Source organism: Carcharodon carcharias, chromosome 10, assembly GCF_017639515.1.
Source record: "Carcharodon carcharias isolate sCarCar2 chromosome 10, sCarCar2.pri, whole genome shotgun sequence".
NCBI lineage: Eukaryota > Metazoa > Chordata > Chondrichthyes > Lamniformes > Lamnidae > Carcharodon > Carcharodon carcharias.
In genome coordinates, this window is record NC_054476.1 from 164,118,780 (window position 1) to 164,139,389 (window position 20,610).

General features: G+C 39.9%; 1 protein-coding gene across 4 annotated transcripts in view; it reads left to right on the plus strand.

The window, feature by feature from the left end:
- The window catches only part of phf12b (PHD finger protein 12b), a 72,310-nt gene that overhangs the window by 17,288 nt on the left and 34,412 nt on the right, over positions 1-20,610 (plus strand). For all 4 annotated transcript variants that reach the window (XR_005944182.1, XM_041197154.1, XM_041197153.1 and 1 more), the window contains 2 exons: positions 13,844-13,916; positions 14,672-15,089. Coding sequence is in view for 3 of the 4 variants with exons in the window: in XM_041197154.1 (XP_041053088.1) it covers positions 13,844-13,916; positions 14,672-15,089 (491 nt within the window). In the remaining variant the exon portion in view is untranslated. The remainder of the gene's footprint in view (positions 1-13,843; positions 13,917-14,671; positions 15,090-20,610) is intronic.

The window sequence follows — 20,610 nt, forward strand, 5'->3', positions numbered from 1 at the left end:
AAACTCCCATCGAGAAAAGCAAGTAGAATAGAAAATAAATTGCTCTCTCGTATGCTTTATGCAAATCAGTTTAATAAACAATTTAAAAAAATAAGCTGAAAAGTTGTATTTGTTCAGTGGTGGTTTTGTATAAATTCATGAAGGTTAAGACTCTGTAAACTTGAATTTGCTAAAGTTTAATGGAATTTGGAATGCGCAGTTTGTTTAAACTGTCAAAGTCCTATTTTGGAAATGGTAGGCTGACATTTGGATAGGCTCTACTGCAGAGTCATGTGAGTTTAGGACTTTTATGAAGAAGTTGGAATAAATCTATTCTTTAATGTCCACTTTTATTTACTTCCTCCCCATGAAAATAGTACTACCCAGTTGAATCCACTGCTGAGCTCATTGAAGAAAAATACTTATTACTTCCTGCTTCCCCGACTAAGTGTACTTGTTGCTGGAAAAGTGACTTGAGAAAGCAGTGAGGCATTCCCCGACCTATAGAAGTAGATCTCTAATTATAGTTGTATTAGTCCCTGGTGTGCCATTTTATGGCAAATGGAACTGACTTGTTTTACTAAGTGAAAAGCTATGTCATTCTAAATCCTCCAATTTAAAGTTGGCAGTGACACAGTCAAGATTCACCGCTAGCTCTCATATCTCCCAATGTTTGCTGCTGAACACCCAAATTCTTGATGTTTTCTATTACGTGCTTCTTAGTTTCAAAGTGCACATTAGTTTCTTCCATGCTGTCTGCTAATTGTGGAAGAATAAAAATTCTGTATGTGCATAAATTGTATAAAGGCTGTCAGCATTGTCATGTGGGAAAATGTGCATGTTTTGACATCCCAAGGCAATATTGTATAGATGTCTGAAATTTTTTTTAATTAATTAAAAGAATATTAAAACTTGAGTTTAAAATATATGGTCCATAATATTTTAAATTTGGGGTTGGGAATTTGCACAAAACTTTCATGATCTGATGATTTCTGAAGTCAAAAAATAACAACCAAGATTTAGACATTTTCTGTGTAGATCTCATGTACATCAGAGGAAATGTTTGTTGCTACTCTCTTGAGTTTGTTGAGGTACTGTAGCTTGTCAAAATTGAAGCATTAAAAGACAAGGAAAATCTAGAGCACTTATTTCTTCAAAGTACTCTTCCATCCCGAAAGCAAAATACAGCCAAACATTAATTTTTCCATCTAGCGTGGAGTTCGACTGGGTTTGGACTTGTCGCTGAAGCAGATTAGCAGTGATATCATTGGGGAGAGTCTTGGAGACCTATGAAAGCAATGGGAGCTATTACATTGGCCCAATGTGGAGCTTCCTGACACACACAAGCATGCTTACAACTCTGCAAAAATCTGTGTAAAAGCCTGTATTTGTCACATGAAGACGGAGTTTTATTTAATAAAATCTATTTTCGTCAGTTTCTTCAATATACAATGGGGATACTATTTTTAACAATAAATGCTCGTTCACTGCCATTTCCAGCCAATGAAATACATTTGAAGTGGAGTCACCATTGTAATAGGGGAATGCAGAAGCCAATCTCTGCATGACAGTCTCTCAAACAGCAACAAGATAATTGAGATATTTTAGTGATGCTCATAAAGGCATTAAGTTTGATCAGATCACAGAAGAGCTCCCTGCTTCTATTTGAATCATGCCATTAAATCTTTTAAGTGGGAGAACGGACTGGGCTTCGGTTGACTATTTCGTCCAATAGGCAACACCTCTGACTGTGCAGCACTCCCTCAAAACTGCACTGAATTGTTGACCTAAGTTGTGTGCTCAGGTCTGTCAAGTGGACCTTGAACCCACAAGCTTCTGAAGTGGCATTGAATGTTGTGGCTGAGTCAAGGCTGACCCCTAAAGGTGTGTGATGAAATTTTTGGCTTGTGTACTGAGAGCTAAAGGAACCCCATAGAGAAGTAGTAGTTATGTAGTATCTTCATCTTGGAAATTCAGTGTGATTGGTTTGTGCATGAATGTCACTGGCTAACAGCCATCAGCAAAGATGCACCAATAAGAACCACCCCACCCACCCACACACACAACCCCCCCCCCCCCGCCGCCATGGATTGTTTGCTGTGTGTCCATCATCTTTCGTAGATGGAAGGGTGCCAACAGCGAGAAACTTCAGTTTGAGCTTGAGAATTAGAACAAAAATGAAAGCAGAGGACAGTGTTAACATTTGGGGATCACCTTGATTTCAAATACTGTTGCCCTCAACAGATTTGAGCATTGATTTGCACACTTTGCAATTTTAATCCGAGTACTTGTTTTTAAACCTATAGTGAATTGTGGAGTGATGCAAATATTGTCTATTAATATGTATGTCTCCTGGTAAAATCCGTGTTTAAGTTGGTGCTTCCCAAATTTTTCTTAATGTAATTCCATTTTAAAGCCTCAGACTTTGTGTGACCCCAATGAAAAATTGGAAGGGGGGGAATGTTGAGAGTTGTTCAGCCAGGGTGAGGAAAGTTTTTGTTGACTGTGGAGGTGGGAGGGTGGGGGGACGGGATGGTGTTTAAAACTGCTGGGCTTGCCCTGGAAAAAGCAAAGAGCCCCACCCCCCCTTTTCACAGGCTGTGGCTGTAGCAGGAATTGGGCTTCAGAGACTGGACAATTAAGCCATGACCACCACCACTAAAAAAAACCCAACATTTAAAGGGACCTTGCAGCTGTCGAAACTCAGTTCCAAGCTCCATGGTTACCATTGCTGCCTCGGAGCTCGGAGATCCCAAAATCTCATCTGCAACTTAGTTTGAGAGCCCCTGCTTTAATTTATTCTGTACTGTTTTGCTCTAAAAAACTATTTCCTACCTCAGATGATGAGTGTCTCCCATTAAAGTATTTACATCAGAATCCATGGTTACTGCATCAACATTTTCTTCCAATCTTTTCCCTATTCCTCCTCACCCTCGTGAAACTCTTTGCATAATGTCACTTGAAAAATAGGCTTTCAGGTTATCAGCACTGTAGCTGAGACTTCAATTCTCTTACTGACAAATTAACAGATATTTATGGAGAAGGGAAGATACTGATATATGCCATAACAATAATACATAGGAATTCTTGTTGCGTCCACACAGACAAAATGGTTCCAACACTCAGATTTGGCATTGTGGAAGGCGCAGCATGTTATGCTAACATAGGAATGTAATTGAATATCCACTGCTTTCAGCCTGCAGCGCACAGTTTTTTTCCCCAAATTAACTAGCTCCAGTGTTGCTCTGCAGGATTTTGGCAATCAGTTCTAAAGCTTGTGAATTGAGAAGAGTTTTCACAATGCTCCTTGCACTGCAAGGTATGTCTGTTTTTTATCCATTTAGTTTAAATTTGCAAATTCCATATGTCATGATGTTTCTCATGGCGCATGTAAGAGCTGTATATGCAGAGTTGCCATATTTTCATCTATGGTGTTTCACTACAGTTTTCTGATTGGGTTTCATTATTTTTCTCCCGATAGCCTAGGTGATCAGTTGAAAGTCATTTCACTTTTTTTCCCAGTGAAAACAAATATTTTTAATTGCAGTATTTTGGGATTTATTTGCAAAATTATTTTTTAAGGAACACATGAAATAAACTCTTGATCGCCTTTGGGGTGTAATACTGAAAGGAATTGATGTACTTGATTAACTTCTTCCTGAATGCTTCTTTCTCAGTGCAAATCACTCGGCCATCTCTTCAGTGCAGGTTCCTGTAGGTGCCATTTGTGCCCATTGGTGTAGAGAGAATTTAAAACATGTTCAAAATGGGGAAAGCAGTTGTGTACATCACAGCAGAGCTATAGTATGCCAGTGACTTTTTTGTTTTATCTGGGGATTAATTATCTGACTTAACCCTAAAATCAGAGTGCTTACATTGAATTATTTTGTAAGTCTACTTTTTTTAAAAAAGCAGTTGATGCATTGATGTTATGAAGTGCTTCAGTAATTCTTGTGTTTGTTCACATCTCCAGAAGGTGTGATGGATTTGCATTACCATGATTGGTCATTGTGCATGAAAAATCAACTTGCAGCCTTCAGTCCATTTATATGCAAACTTTTCTCATTTCAGTATGTATGTGAATGAATATGTCATGAAACTAAGGCATGTCCAAATCTCACCATATGTTAGTTAGCTTGAGGAATAAATGTTTCACATTGTATCAGAGGTCCTATCTAGTGCAGTGGTCTAATTTTCCTGGTTTTTGTGTAACTGTATAAATGTGAGTTCATCTGGTGCTCCTTATTCAAAATTTGTTAGTAGGATGTTGCGTACTTATCCATTTAGGAAATGTAAAACAAATTCGGACTTCGAATGCATACCAAACTTAAAATAGCCCAGCAAGCTCTGCAGGACTGAACACTGGCTTCTCTTTTTGGCATACAGGGTATAACCAGAGATAAATGGAATGAAGATAATAACATATTATGACACAATGCATCTTCCTTGTTCCTGCACCTTTGAAAATTACAAGATAATTACAATTGAGGAAGGCCTTTTAAACCCATCTTCTTCCATCCATCCATCCAGATAGACCCTACCTCTCCTACTCAATTGCTGCAGCTCATTGATAAATGCCTCCTTGCAAACAAATGGTCGCTAAAAGGTTTCAAGGTGAACAATTTGGTAGCAGATACTATTTGTCAGTCTAATGGCTGTTGCAGTTGGCTTTGACATGGAATATAATAGAAATTGGTACCACTACACCACCTTCAAAGAAACAAGGGAATATATTTGACAGGCTGAAGAGACAGTTTCCAATCCGTGTGCTTGATGCATTAAGCATCTTTTCTGTGACCCACCAAAGGGACAGACAGATCCTCATTCGTTCTCTTCCCCAGACCCGTTAGCATTCTGAAGTGTGGTACCTAATTTAAAGCTTTGTTCCCTTGTCTGTGTGTTAAGCAGGCTTTAAAAATGCCTGTCTACTAATTATGTGGCTGCTTGTTATTTTAAGAAGAAACAAAATAGCCTGGTAACTCTAGACATTATATATATATTAGTTTTGAATGCAATTTAATAACTGATTTGTCCTGAGACATGTGCACTTAGTTTTGTACTCCCAACAAATTGGTTGGGCGCCTTTTGGTATTAACCAGAGGAATTTCAAAGACTATCTGTTAGCTTAAGTAGAAGTGTAGATGGTTTAATGTGCCTGTGTTTTTTGGGGACAAGGCCAGGAAAGTTTGGGTAATGACTCATAGAACCAGGTATTCTCTGTTACTGTGTATTTCTTCTAAAGATGCAGCATTTGCCAGATTTCATCTGATCTGAACCCCCTCCCTCCTCTACGTGTTACTACTTCAGTTTTAATCAAAGGTCAGTTTTTTGAGCCCAGCATGAATTGAATTTTTTAAAAATTCATTCATAGGATATGAGTGTTGGCTGGCATTTATTCCCCATCTCTAATTGTCCTTGAGAAACGGTGGCGAACCACTTTCGATCTGCGCTCTTTGGTATAGGTGCACTCAGATCTGTTAGAAAAGGAGTTCCAGGTTTTTGACCCAGTTACAGTGAAGGGATGGCATTGTATTTAAGTCAGGATGATGTTTGGATTGGAGGGGAACTTGCAAGTAATGGTGTTCCCATGCATCAACTGCCCTTGTGTTTCTAGGTGGTAGAGGTCATGGGTTTGGAAGGTGCTATGAATAGAGCCTTGGTGAATTGCTGCAGCATGTCTTGTAGATGGTACACACTGCTGGCACTGCATCATTGGTGGAGGGAACAGATGTTTAAGGTTCCAATTAAGCGCGCTGCTCTCTCCTGGAAGTGGTTGAGCTTCTTGTGTATTGTTGGAGCTGCATTTGTCCAGGCAAGTGGAGAATATTCCATCAAACTCCTGACTTATGTTGTCTGGACAGGCTTTGGGAGTCTGGAATCGAGTTACTTGCCTCAGAATTTTAGTCAGTTTTGCTTTGTGAACTCGAGATGGAGGAAGAATGGGCCAAGAGTGAGAATGTTTTAGCATAATAAACTTAGTTAGGTCTTGAGGGGGTGGGGGAAGTGGGACGGTCTTGTACATCAAACACAGATTTGAAGGCTCGCATAGAAATGTTTACCATCCTACCTGCAGCTGATTTGAAAAGCATTGATTTAGTGGTGGAATATTTTTTCCACTGAAGCTTCAGATATCAGGCCCTATGGGAGACACCAGCCATGTTATGGTAAGTCCATTTTAAGACTTCATTTCTTCCCTGCATCTACCTACCTGTTCTCCCTTCCAGTATCTCATCCAAGTTTGTTAGTATAGATGGATTATTTGATTGTGGAATGGATCAAAGGAATTCTTAGTTTCTGTCATCCAATACTCTATTATGAGTCTGTTTTAAAAGAGGGCCAACTGAGTGGTTTTTGTGGCTGACCTGATTTTTCTTAGTTTTCCTTTTTCACCTGTGTCGTCTCTCTCTCCCCCCCACCCCTGTCTGCACTATTTAATGAGATGCTACTTTCATCTTTTAAGGAAAGTAAATGTCAGTATCTGTTATATACATGAACAATTGTTTATGCTGTTATAAAGACCCACCTGAAGTATTTAAGAACTTGTAAGCACTTTATTAGTTTGATTTCAGACAGAAATAAAGTTGCATTGTAGGAGGAGGCGAAGATGGCTTAGGAGAAGATTTGGTTTCTTTGCCTGTATTTCACCACACAACAGGATTTTATGTGGTATCAAATCTTCAAAATTAAGGCAAAAAAAAGTTTCTTTTTCCAAACTAAAATTGTGTTTCCTGCATTTTAGTGTATTAACCAGCAGGAGGAGTGGTTTATGTGTTTGCTAGAATGTCTGAAAAGAAGCTGGCTAGATCACGATGAGCTGTTTGTGATGCTGTATTTTGCTGCACTTGACTCTAACATACAAGTTTGCATATATTGTCCGCATATATAAACCACTTATTTATTGCCACAATCCACATGGAAAATATTTACCTTTTTTTTTAGAAAAGTCTGATTATGTAATTTACCAAACGTGTAAATCCTTCTGTTTTATATACCTAAGTTGGCTCTATCTCTGTTAGAGATCAGTAAGTAATGAACCTGTATAGAAAATCTTGTCAAATGACTCTTATCAGGTTTCTCTGATTTTTATTTTAAAAAGGGATCAAACTTGCTGATTGTGTATGACGAAATGCTTCCATTTTATTCCGTTGGAAGTTGGGCAATAGATTTATGTTGTGTGAATTACTGTCTTCTGATATTGGTCTGCCAACTAATGGAAAATGTTGTTTATACATTTTTGGGTTTCATAAATTGTAGGCTGAGAATTGTACGTCTACAAAGATTGAGTAGTCGTCTCAAGAACCTGAAATGCTTTGTGTGATCTAAAGCGGGTGTCCCATATGGCTTTGGCTGAGTAAAATGCAGCTCCTTTGATCCATCACACAAAGCCCCTGCCAGTTTATTCTTTGCATGCTTGTATACAAAACTGATTTTGACTTTCACTCCTGGAGCTTGAAAAGGCTGGAAGAAGGTCAAAGGCTGCTTTCTAACTGGATTTTGATAAATTTAGATTGATTTTAGAATCTAATTTACAAGTCCTCGAGGCCTGAGAAGCTTTGTCTTTCAATCTCAATGCCATTCTTCATTGTTTGATTGGAGGAGGTATTACTATATTTGTTTTTTGGGGAATTGGTTTCTTTGTGCATAACATAGATGGTCTTACTGTAATGGGAGGTTCTTGTGTTTTGGTTTCAAGAAGGTCTTGTCTTTTTGTCGTCTTCAATGATATCATTCATTAAAATTAGTCTTGTTCTGATTTAAATAGTGTGTTTTTTGGTGTTAGGTTCTACAGCAGCATGTGCTGACACTTGTTAATACTTTGTTGTCCTTTCATTGTTCCACTTCATGCTGCTACTGGTTGATATCAGCACCAGCATTAGATTCTGGCATTATGTTCTTACACAGACTTTTAAAAGACTTGGTACATTGTGTTTAATTGTTGAGATGTTTTCATCTTGTTTGCCAGCATTTGAATCACTTTAAAATAAACTGTTTTTCTGGTGTTGCACAGCCTTGCCTATGTATGGACTGGACCAAAGATGTTCCCTATTAAAACTAATGACAAATTTGCTGCTTGGTGGTGAACGGGTAAATAGATACTGGGATTTAGTAATGCTTTTGAGCTGGTTGAAAACTTTTTTTTTGGAAAAGTATACTTTATTCATAAAATGTCTGAAAGAACATTACAAAACATTTCAAAATGGCCATCACAAGAAATGCAATCATGTTCAACTTTTCCACATAGATCACGAACATTACAGACATTTCAGTATGGTCATTATAGTCAGTGCAACGGTGTTCAAGTTATCTACATAGTTCATGTTGCATTCTGAGATGCTTCAATACAATTATGATACGTTTAGTTTTCACTACATACATTCAGTGTGAGTCATGCACCCCAAGGGGTCTATGCAATTCCCAGCCCCTCGATGCATATGGCAGAAGGGTCTTAGACAGCGACCTTTCCCCAAGAACTATCAAGCAAAGAAAAGGGTGCATATTCTTAGTTTGGCCATGTCGTGGATGAAGGGCTTCCCTAGAGTAGACTTTAAAGCATATGTTCTTAGTGTTGTGATGACTAATAGTGAAAGTAGTATCTGCTGCCCTCAAAAATCAGTCTTTAAACATAAGATTAAATTTGTGGAAGTTGCACAAAGTCAGTGCTTTCAGTATGTTTCCATCCTTCGTAGTTCAGCCATTATGTGTGAAACTTTTTCTAGTTCTTCCTTCTCTACCTGATGTGGATTGCCTGATTTGAATTACTTATCATTTTTGTCGACACCCTTGATCTGTCCCCTGATTGCTTCTACCACCACCACCACAACTATGAAAGATATGAGTTGTAGATCCAGAACAAGACCTTGTATACACCATGGCTATGGTGAGACTATTTGACATTAATCAGTTTAGCATTTTTTTGGGCAGAATGATTCTTTCATGCAAGAGGGGATGGCTGATGAATTTAAATCTGTAATACATTTCCTGAGTGACTGTGACAGACAATAAGTTGAATGTGTACAGTGCTGTTCAGCTGTACAAATGATTTTTTTTGGCCATCTATACAGATTGTTTGTCTAGCTTATCAAGAGTAAAATGATTCACTGCATTGAATAAGGCATACTATTGAGTAACTTGGAACTAAATTGCTTGTCTATCAAAATTAAGTGGAACTTGTATATTTGCCTGCAAGGAAGATTAATATTGAACAGTTAGAGATTGCTTAAATGAAATTTAGCTGCCATCAGCTGTTGCTCAGTTTCACATTTTAAAAAGCATTCTAAGGGCAAAAAGCCCTAATATTTTTTTCTTACAGGTGTATGTTTAGTTGTATAAATTAAACTCACTTATTGCTGACCTGCACTATTTTAGCATGTAGTTACATGTAAATTAAAAAGATGCTCATTGCAATCTGCAATGGAAATTTGCCATAATAGAACATTTGTAATGTCTGTAAATCCCAGATGATGAATATTTGAAATCGGAGCAGAAAGATTTGAATCTTGGGGCAAAAAGTTGCTTTATATATTTCAAGCTTAAGTTGGTGTGCAGGAGCCGATCAGTAGGTTCATGAAGCCAACCTTGATGGACGGACTGGCATAACTAAACACTGTTTGGGGACTCCCATTTTCAGATGGAGATGAGGAGGGTCATTGATCTGTGGAATCCTCTGCCCCACAGAGCAGTAGAGGCAGGGTCATGAAATATTTTTACTGTTCAATGGCCACCTCCTAATCTGTAGGCTCGAATGTCCTATGTAATCACCCGGGAGAGGCTAAAAACACAAAACACCAGGGAGAATAAGGGGAAAAGAAACTTCCAGAAATTCTTCTGTGAACTCCCTTGACAATCAAACAATCCTGGAAGTCTCATGAGCCAAGTTTTATCTGTGAAGACACTTAACTTCTGTATGATGCCAACTCTGACCCAGTCAAGAACTGATCCAGCCTCCAATTGATGGCAAAAAGAATTAGCATGCATCACACCAGTCAGTGGACAGTGTAATCTGTTAAACTGCAATAATTTATCAATAAGGACAGCATCCAGCTATTTAATTATTTTACAGACCTTCACCAGGTCGCTTCCAAATCTATATTGTTCTAAAATAAATAGACCAAGGTTGTTGAGCCTATCTGAGTAGCTGAGGCTCATTAAACCAGGCATGATTTTTGTAACGCTCTTTTAGACCTTTTCCAAGGTCACTAAAGCGTTCACCATGCAGACGGACCAAAATTGGGTGTCAGTACTCTAAATGCAGACTGACCAGTAGCATCTATAGTGTTAAGATTATGTCCATTGATTTATGCTATAGTTCTGTTATGAAAATCCAATACCTTGTTAGCTTCAGCTACCGTATCTCTACATTGCACATGAATCTTCAGTGATTTATGCACAATAACACCTAGATCTTTTTCACTCTCAGCTTCTTTCATGTTCCTGTAAATGATGAATATTCTATGTTGGCCTTACCAACATGCATAACATTACATTTAGCTATATACCTAACTCTTAGTTCTGAAGGAACAAGGTAGTTGTAAAGGCAATTGTCTATATTTCAGCACTTGGTAACAGCTATCTTCTTAACCCCAGAACAGCACTGTGGGTGTACCTACACCACAAATATCAAGAAGGTGGCTCATCCCATAACCTCGAGCTAGGGCAGTATGGGATGGGTAAGAAATGCTGGCACTGCCAGTTATTATTATTCATTCATTGGGTCAGACCAGTCTGTTTAACTTCAGTGGTGGGCAGGATTCTAGAAACAATTATTTGGGATAGAATTAGTAGTCACATGGCAAAATATGGGTTGATAAGGAAGAGCCAGCATGGATTTTTAAAGGGGAAATCGTGTTTAACTATTTGCTGGAGTTTTTGAAGAGGTAACAAAAAAGGTCGATGAGGGTAATGCTGTTGATGTGGTGTACATGGACTTTCAAAAGGCATTTAATACAGTGCCACACAACAGACTTGAGAAGTTATTGCTCATAGAATAAAAGGGACAGCAGCAACTTGGATTCCAAATTGGCTGAAAAATAGGAAGCAGACAGTAATGGTCAATGGGTGCTTTTCGGGCTGTAGGAAGGTTTGTAGTGGAGTTCCCCAGGGGTCAGTATTAGGACTCTTGCTTTTCCTGATTAAATATTAATGATCTAGATCTTGGAATGCAGAGGACAATTTCAAAGTTTGCGGAGGATACAAGGCTTGGGAGTGTTGTAAACTGCAAGTAGGACAGTGTAGAACTTCAAAAGGACATAGACAAGCTGGTGGAGTGGGCAGAAAGGTGGCAGATCAAGTTCACTGTGGGGAAGTGTGAGGTGATGCATTTTGGTAGAAAGAACATGATGGACAATATAAAATAAGGGGTGAAACTTTGAAGGGGGTGCAGGAGCATGTCTGTGTGCATAGATCATTGAAGGTAGCAGGGCAGGTGAGAGAGCAGTTAATAAAGCTTATAATATCCTGGGCTTTATCAATAGTGCATAGGGTACAGGAGCAAGATTATGCTGAATTTATATAAGACACTCGTTAGACCCTGGCTGGAGTACTGTGTACAGTTCTGGGTGCCACATTATAGGAAGGATGTGAACACATTGGAGTGAGAGTGCAGAAGAGGTTTTCAAGAATGGTTCCAGGAATGAGGAACTTCAGTTACGAAAATAGATTGGAGAGGTTGGGCCTGTTCTCTTTGGAGAGAAGAACGCTAAGAGGAGATTTGATAGAGATATTTAAAGTCATGAGAGGGCTTGGACAGAGTAGATAGGAAGAAGCTGTACCCACTCATAAATGGATAAAGAAGGAGAGGACACAAATTTAGTGATTTGCAAAAGAAGCAAATGTGCCGTGAGGGAGAAATTATTCACACTACGAGTTGTTTGGGCCTGGAATGCACTGCCTAGAAGTGTGATAGAGGCAGGTTTAATTGAGGCATTCAAGAGGGCATTAGATGATTATTTGATTAGGAACAATGTGCAGGGGTACAGGGAAAAGGCAGGGCAATGGCACTAAGTCATAATGCTCATTTGGCGAGCTGGTGCGGACACAGTAGGCTGAATGATATCCTTCTGTGCCATTAAAATTCTGTAATTCTGGGTGTGGGCGTCGCTGGCTAGGCCAGCATTTATTGCCCTAGAGAAGGTGGTGATGAGCTGCCTCCTTGAACTGCTGCAATCCATGTGGTGTCAATACATCCACAGTGCTGTTAGGGAGGGAGTTCCAGGATTTTGACCCCGTGAAGTGAAGGAACAGCAATATATTTCCAAATCAGGGTGGTGTATTTTGGAGGGGTACATCCAGGTGTTGGTGTTCTCATGTATCTGCTGTCCTTGTTCTTCCAGATGGTACCAGTCATGGGTTTGGAAGGTGCTTTTGAGCTTGGTGAGTTCCTGCAGTGATCTTGTAAATGGCACACACTGCTGCCACTGTCGGTGGTGGAGGGAGTGAATAGATGGGATGCCACTCAAGTGGTCTGCTTTGTCCTAGGTGGTGTCAAGCTTCTTAAATGTTGTTGGGGCTGCACTCATCCAGGTAAGTGAAGAGTATTCCATCACACTCCTGACTTGTGCCTTCTAGATGGTGGACAGGCTTTGGGGAGCCAAGAGGTGAGTTACTTGCCGCAGGATTCCTAGCCTCACCTCCCCTTAGAGCCAACACAAAGAACTGGCCATTGGGTTACCACCTCCTGGTCGTCCATATCTCTGCTGCAAGTGCGATATTAAGATGGTGAACATTGACACTAACAACTGGGAAACAGTTGAAGGCCATGATCTCTGGAGGCCGACTATTTGCAAGTACGTTCGAAGAGGCGAGCAGAAATGCAAAAGCTCAGCTGACTGAGAAGAGGGCCCAGAGGAAACGGAGCCCAGCGAATAGACACCTCCTAAGCCTGCTGCCTTCCTCTACAGCAAATGCAGCAGAGACGGCAATGCTAGAGTGGGGCTCCTGAGCCACACCACACAATGCTTAAGAATTGTTCACCAAGAGCAAACTGTCATCTTGTGAGATGGAAGGCTGCTACCACCAGCTGAACTGTACAGACCTGAGAAGTTGCAAGATTCATTGCTGATCTCTGCTGAGTTTGCTGATCTTGCAGAAATTATCTTCAGTCTTTTCAAGTTGGAAATGGAAAAATGAACCATTGTTCCTTTGTGTCATTGCATTCAGTGACCCCCTACTGGAAATATTAGTGTGTGGATGTCTGGAAAAATGGATGTTCTTGCAGCTGAATTGCATTCTGATTGTTTACTATCACAACTTGTAATGATGAGTGGAGAAAAAAAATGGCACAATTTCAATATCACCTCTGTTTATTGAGTGAGTTTGTTCAGTTTTTAGCAGTCTCTCAATTTGGTGGGGCTGCATTGTCAGAACACTTCACTCTGAAATGACTTGAATTCATGTAGCATTTTGGCATATCAGAAAAGCATTCAATTATAATGAAGTCGACAAGCATCATGCAGGCCTTGTCTGAAGGACAGTATCTCAGCATACCATCCTAACAGTATTGCAAAGAAATGTCAGACTGGTTTTATGCGCTCAAGTTGTAAAATAGAAAGTAAGCCCATGATCTTATGTATCAGATTTGCATGTGTTGTGTGTTGGACCAAGTTTTCACCTGGGATAGAAGAGTAAGCAGGCAATGTTATTACTTGTTAGAATGTCAGCTCCTATTGAGCTGGTTGTCGTTTCGTGAGTTTCCAGTCCCAACCCTGGTGTCATTAACAATATTCAAATTGTTTTACTAGAATTTCCATATGTTTTCAGCTATCGACAAGGAGTGGCATAATGTGTTTGAATGTAGTTTTATACTGTACCATTTTAAGCTACTAACTTCTGAATGCAACTAGCTGAACTGCTTTCTTCTTTGTTACAGTAACCCTCCACTCAGTGAGGAGATGCTTCCACCTGGGGACTGGATGTGTCATAGGTGCACAGTTCGCAGAAAAGTAAGTAGGTCATTTTTTTTTAATGCACAGTGCTTTACTGGTAGTGGAGGGAATATAAATTATCTTTATCATCTACAAAAGGAATGTGAATCTCGGCAGTGAGTTCAGCAAGCTACCTTTGTTTCATTACATGAGCTATCATGTTTAAATCCTATTCAGCTATCAAATAATTTTTGCGTGCACACTTTCTGGCAGAAGACTATCAAATTTTCTTTCACCCTAGAATGCTCCTTAACTTGGGAAGACAAAGTCCACTTGTGATGCTTGCAGAGATCAGTGCCGTCTTGCAGCTGTGATTGTATTGGATGATGAAGTTTACTGTGCGTGTGTGTGTGTGTGTGTGTGTGTGTATACATACATACAATAAAAACACAAATCACTCTCCTGTCTCCCATTTCCCCCATGCCTCCAAATAAAAACTGAGACTAGATTTTAAAGACTATTAGCTAATCTCTTGTTTAAAATTGAGCTACTTGGAAACATTCTAGTAATTTCCCCTTAATAGTACAATGGTGGTAAATTCTTAAAAATTCTCTTGTTACCTAAACAGTGTGGGAGTTGCATTTAATCCATTTGTACTGTTTGCATAATTAAAAGTCACTCAGATTGGTTCAATTTAGCTAAGTTTTTCAATTTTAGGACATTTCAACTTTCGTTTAACTGCCACAGTTATGTATTTGTTACTGCTTTCATACTTTTCATTTCTGTAAGCAGTTTTGTCTGGCAAATAATTAAAATATTCTCCATTTTTGTAGAAGCAAGAGAAAAAAGAAAGACTTGGTCAAGTAAATGGAGTTATGGACAAGCAGACGGTTAAAAGAACAGCATCCCCTACTGTTGACATGGAATTCCCTGACAAAACTTCCAGTAGAGCATTGGATTCAAGGGTGGACAGTAACTGTAGATCAATTGCACAAGCAAAAGGTTTGGAAAGGCGTGTTAGTCGACCCGGCACGCCGACATCAAATGCAAGCACTGACACACCCACTTCTGAGCAGAATGAGGTGGATGATGACATGATTGATGTGGACGATGAAAATGCTGCCATGGAGATGGACTGCTCCCAATTGCAAATAAGGAACCCATTTGAAATACTTATAGCAGCAGCAATGGAGAGAAATCCAACTCAATTTCAACTTCCAAATGAACTGACTTGTACCACGGCACTTCCAGGTGAGGGAGTCAGTAAATGCAGTTACAAATGAGTTATTTAGTTTCTTAGTGAAAATCATCATGCCTTCATCCTGCAAGTTCCAACATCGCCCTTGCAATCTGTTAACAAATACACTGAAAGCATAATTAAAAATTGCCAGCTCTATACATTTGTTCAAATTATAATGGCCATTGGACAATTGTTCCAGTAACTATTTAAATATAATTACCACATTTGAGGTTTCTAGGTGTATGAATAACTTTGCATCAGTAGAAGTGTTGTTTAACTATATTCATGCTGCATATTCAAAAGGGAACCTTTTCGGCATTCGGTGCATTCACTTTCAAGAAATATGCACTAGGTTCTAGATCAAATTCAGTAGTGACAATGTTGCTGCTTGTCGCATGGAAATTTTTAATAGGTGTGAGGAATCTCTCTTCAGTCCATGATTTGAGTTGACTTGACCTGTTTTGCCATTGATGTCTTGTTTAATTACAGCCTAAGAAACTCCACACAAGACTGTTATTTTTATAGTAATTATTGGTTGCTCATCTGTACAGCGTAAGTGCCGATCAGCTTCAGCATTCGTGGGAATTTACTTGTTTTTATCAGAGGGAATAAATTGCCAAATGGTTGATCAGAATTGTTGGAGTATTCTTCATGTGTCAGAATATTAGAGAATTCTATGTAGCTTAGTGTTACTGCAAGTTCAGGCCAAAGGCCAAGGGGACAGTTGTATAGTATTGCTCTTGAAGCATTTGCAGCGAATAAACAAGAAATATACTATAATGTAATCAATACTTGTAAAAAAACAGACAGTGACACTGGCATTAGTCTAGCAATGTGAACTTCTGGGTACACTAGTCCCTTGAATGCACTTCACAAAGAGACCTTTTGGGGGGTATTCAGATTTCAGTGGAATGTGTATGCCATCTTTGGGTTATGTTCTGACTACCTAGTAGAACCCTTGCTTTTAGCTCAGGTCAGTCTGTTGCCTTATTTACATAGAAACTAGGAGCAGGAATAGGCCATTCGGCCCTTCGAGCCTGCTTCGCTATTCATTATGATCATGGCTGATCATTCAACTCAATAGCCTGCTCCCGCTTTCTCCCCATAACCTTCGATCCCTTTCACCCCAAGAGCTATATCTAACTCCTTCTTGAAAACATACAATGTATTGGTCTCAACTACTTTCTGTGCTAACGAATTCCACAGGCTCACCACTCTCTGGCTGAAGAAATTTCTCCTCATCTCAGTCCTAAATGGTCTACCCCAAATCCTCAGACTGTGACCCCTGGTTCTGGAGACTCCTCCACCATTGGGAACATCCTTCCTGCATCTATCCTGTCTAGTCCAGTTAGAATTTTATAGGTTTCTATGAGACCTCCCTCATTCTTCTGACCTCCAGCGAATATAATCCTAATCGACTCAATCTCTCCTCATATGTCAGTCCCGCCATCCCAGGAATCAGTCAGCAAACCTTTGCTGCACTCCCTCTATAGCAAGTACATCCTTCCTCAGATAAGGAGACCAAAACTGCACACAATATTCCAGGTGTGGTCTCACCAAGGCCCAGTACAATTGCAGCAAGACATCCCTTTTCCTGTACTCGAATTCTCTGGCTATGAAGGCCAACATACCATTTGCCTTTTCAACAGAACTAAGGAAAAATAGAAAAGAGGTGAAATATAAGCTGGTTTAAGGGGGGTGGGGTGGGACAGGTAGAGCTGGTTCAAGGGCTAGTGATAGGTGGAGATAGCCAAAAGATGTCATGGACAAAAGGACAAAGAGATGTTGAAGGTGGTCATATTATCTAAGGAACGTGTGAATAGGTGACAAGATTAGAAAGCAGGACGAGCAAAGTACAGATAGCCCTGGTGGGGTGGGGGGAAGAGATCAAAATAGGCTAAAAGGTAGAGATAAAACAATGGATGGAAATACATTTAAAAATAATGGAAATAGGTGGGAAAAGAAAAATCTATATAAATTATTGGAAAAAAGGGGGATCGGAAAGGGGGTGGGGATGGCGGAGAGGGTTCATGATCTAACATTGTTGAACTCAATATTCAGCCCAGAAGGCTGTAAAGTGCCTAGTCAGAAGATGAGGTGCTGTTCTTCCAGTTTGCGTTGAGTTTCACTGGAACAATGCAGCAAGCCAAGGATGGACATGTGGGCATGAGAGCAGGGTGGAGTGTTGAAATGGCAAGCAACAGGGAGGTCTGGGTCATGCTTGCGGACAGACCGAAGGTGTTCCGCAAAGCGGTCACCCAGTCTGCGTTTGGTCTCTCCAATGTAGAGGAAACTGCATTGGGAGCAGCGAATGCAGTAGACTAAATTGAGGGAAGTGCAAGTGAAATGCTGCTTCACTTGAAGTGTCCACCGCAGAAGGTACAACACCTGCCCCTTTACTTCCCCTCTCCTCACCATCCAAGGGCCCAAACACTCCTTTCAAGTGAAGCAGCATCTCACTTGCACTTTCCTCAATTTAGTCTACTACATTCGCTGCTCTCAATGCAGTTTCCTCTACATTGGAGAGACTAAACGTAGACTGGGTGACAGCTTTGCAGAACACCTTCGGTCTGTCTGCAAGCATGACCTAGACCACCTTGTGGCTTGCCATTTCAACACTGCACCCTGCTCTCATGCCCACATGTCTGTCCTTGCCTGCTGCAACGTTCCAGTGAAGCTCAACGCAAACTGGAGGAACAGCACCTCATCTTCCGACTCGGCACTTTACAGCCTTCCGGACTGAATATTGAGTTCAACAATTTTAGATCATGAACTCTCTCCTTCATCCCCACCCCCTTTCCGATCCCCCTTTTTTCCAATAATTTATATATATTTTTCTTTTCCCACCTATTTCCATTATTTTTAAATGTATTTCCATCCATTGTTTTATCTCTACCTTTTAGCCTATTTCGATCCCTTCCCCCCACCCCATCTCCACTAGGGCTGTCTGTACTTTGCTTGTCCTGCTTACTACCCTTAATATTACCTTTTAGCACATTCCTTAGATAATATGACCACCTTCAACACCTCTTTGTCCTTTTGTCTATGGCATCTTTTGGCTATCTCCACCTATCACTGGCTCTCTATCCAGCTCTACCTGTCCCACCACCAACTCCCTCCACCACCCCCACCCCCAACCAGCTTATATTTCACCTCTTTTCTATTTTTCCTTAGTTCTGTTGAAGAGTCATATGGACTCAACATTAACTGTGTTCCACTCCACGGATGCTGTCAGACCTGCTGAGTTTTTCCAGGTACTTTAATTTTTGTTTTGGATTTCCAGCATCCGCAATTTTTTTGCTTTTATCATACCATTTGCCTTCTTTACCACCTGCTGTAGCCGCATGCTTATTTTTAGCGACTGGTGTACAAGGACACCCAGGTCGCGTTGCACATTCCCCTTTCTTAATTTATAGCCATTCAGATGATAAGCTGCCTTCCTGTTTTTGCTACCAAAATGGATAACCACATTTATCCACATTATACTGCATCTGCCATGCATTTGCCCACTCACAGCTTGTCCAAATCACACTGAAGCATCTCTGCATCCCCCTCACAGCTCACCCTCCCACCCAGCTTTGTGTCATCTGCAAATTTGGAGATATTACATTTAATTCCCTCATCTAAATCATTAATATATATATTGTGAATAACTGTGGTCCCAGCACCGATCTCTGCGGGACCCCATTAGTCACTGCCTGCCATTCAGAAAAAGACCTGTTTATTCCTACTCTTTGTTTCCTGTCTGCCAACCAGTTTTCGATCCATCTCAATCCACCACCCCCAATCCCATGCGCTTTAATTTTACACACCAATCTCTTATGTGGGTTTTTGTCAAAAGCCTTCTGAAAGTCTAAATAAACCACATCCACTAGCTCCCCCTCACCAACTCAACTAGTTACTATGCTACAGCATAGGGTGGAGAGCTGTGGGAATGGAAAGAGTGCTTGGTAAAATTATTGACCTCATGGCATACACGTATTTATGTGGGCCAATATCCTACACTTTTATAGGGATAATATGTAACAACTAGATTAATTGAACCAGACTCAAGCCTTTGAATTCCTTTTTTAGTAGCAGTCTGATCGCTGGCCTTAACATCGAATGGAATCGATGCTTATAATCTAATCGTTTTATCATATTTATGGTTGAGTTGATTTAAAACTCTGCTCCCCCCTTCATTGCCTCCAGTAACCGATTTTTGTTGATGTAAAACAATTAGCAATGCAGGCGAACCCTGTTTTATACTATAATTATCGACCAATACCAAGACACAACACAGTTGTAATAGCTAACTGCAGCATAGTGAAACTGTATCTCTGGAGCACTTATTGGAATTACAAAGCTAGAAATTTAGCTATAATAACTTCCATGTCATTTCCTAACAATCTTGGGAAATAATATTCCGATAAGGAATGATTCTTTCACAGTGTAGCTGCAGAGTAAGCGAAAATGTGAATCTCTTGACTGTGCTACAAAATGCTTGTTGAGTGCTGAAAGGGTTAGAAAACCAAATAGGTCAAATACTTAACGTTTTGGGATATTGACAAAGGATTTTGGGTAGGAAAATTTCTGTAGCTGATTTCTTCTGTTAGATGAAGAGGTACTCTGTTTTCATTACATCCTGAGATTCTAATCCATAACTTTTCTAAATGTGTTAGAATGCGGCATTTTGGTGTCAGATGTTTAGGTACAGGTTTAAAAGATGCTGTGAGATGAAACTGACGAATAGCAAGGATGTAGATGAATTGCTTTGTACTGATTCAGTCTGCACTTGTGTCAATTCTCTCTTCCTCCCATGCCCCCCTTTGCTGGTTTTTAATCACACCCTCTGAAAGTAAGCTGAGGTTACAAAGCAGCATATTTTTGTTGGTTGCTGGGAAATGTATGGAAAAGGTATTGGCTGAATTCTCCTCTTCTGATTGCTTTTCTTTCTCACTGCTGCCGTTGTCAGGCACTTCCATTAAATCTGCATTCATAAACAAAAGAATGGCTTAGAAAACCAGTACTGTAGTGGCCAGATAATCTGATTGTATTTTTTAAAAAATGTCCAGATCATTTCGGCATTGTTTCATGTGATTTTTCCATCCTGTTATTATTGCTTATGCAGCAATACCAAGTGGTAATGTACTATATCATATCTATATTTGGCTAGATGTGTTCCCAAAAGTAAAGTTCAACCTGTTTATCCTTGTGATTGGTTAAAAGGCAACACTGGTAGAGGTCTGCTATTGTTGCAAGCGAAAAGATCAACTGATTTTATGTGAAAGGAATCTATTGTGTTAGTCTAATACCTGTGAGAGGAAATAATCACATAATCCAATGCTGAAATACGTAAGCCTTTGTTCTTGTGGTGTAGCAATAGTTGCTGACAGTTTTTGGGAATAAAGATGGATTGGAGAACCCAAAGATGTTTTTATCAATACATTGAGTAAGATGAGACTAGGAGTAGGGCCCATTAAAGACAAAGAAAAACCTATGTGTAGAGGAGGAAGATGTTGGTATGATTCTTAATGAATACTTTGTCTTTCT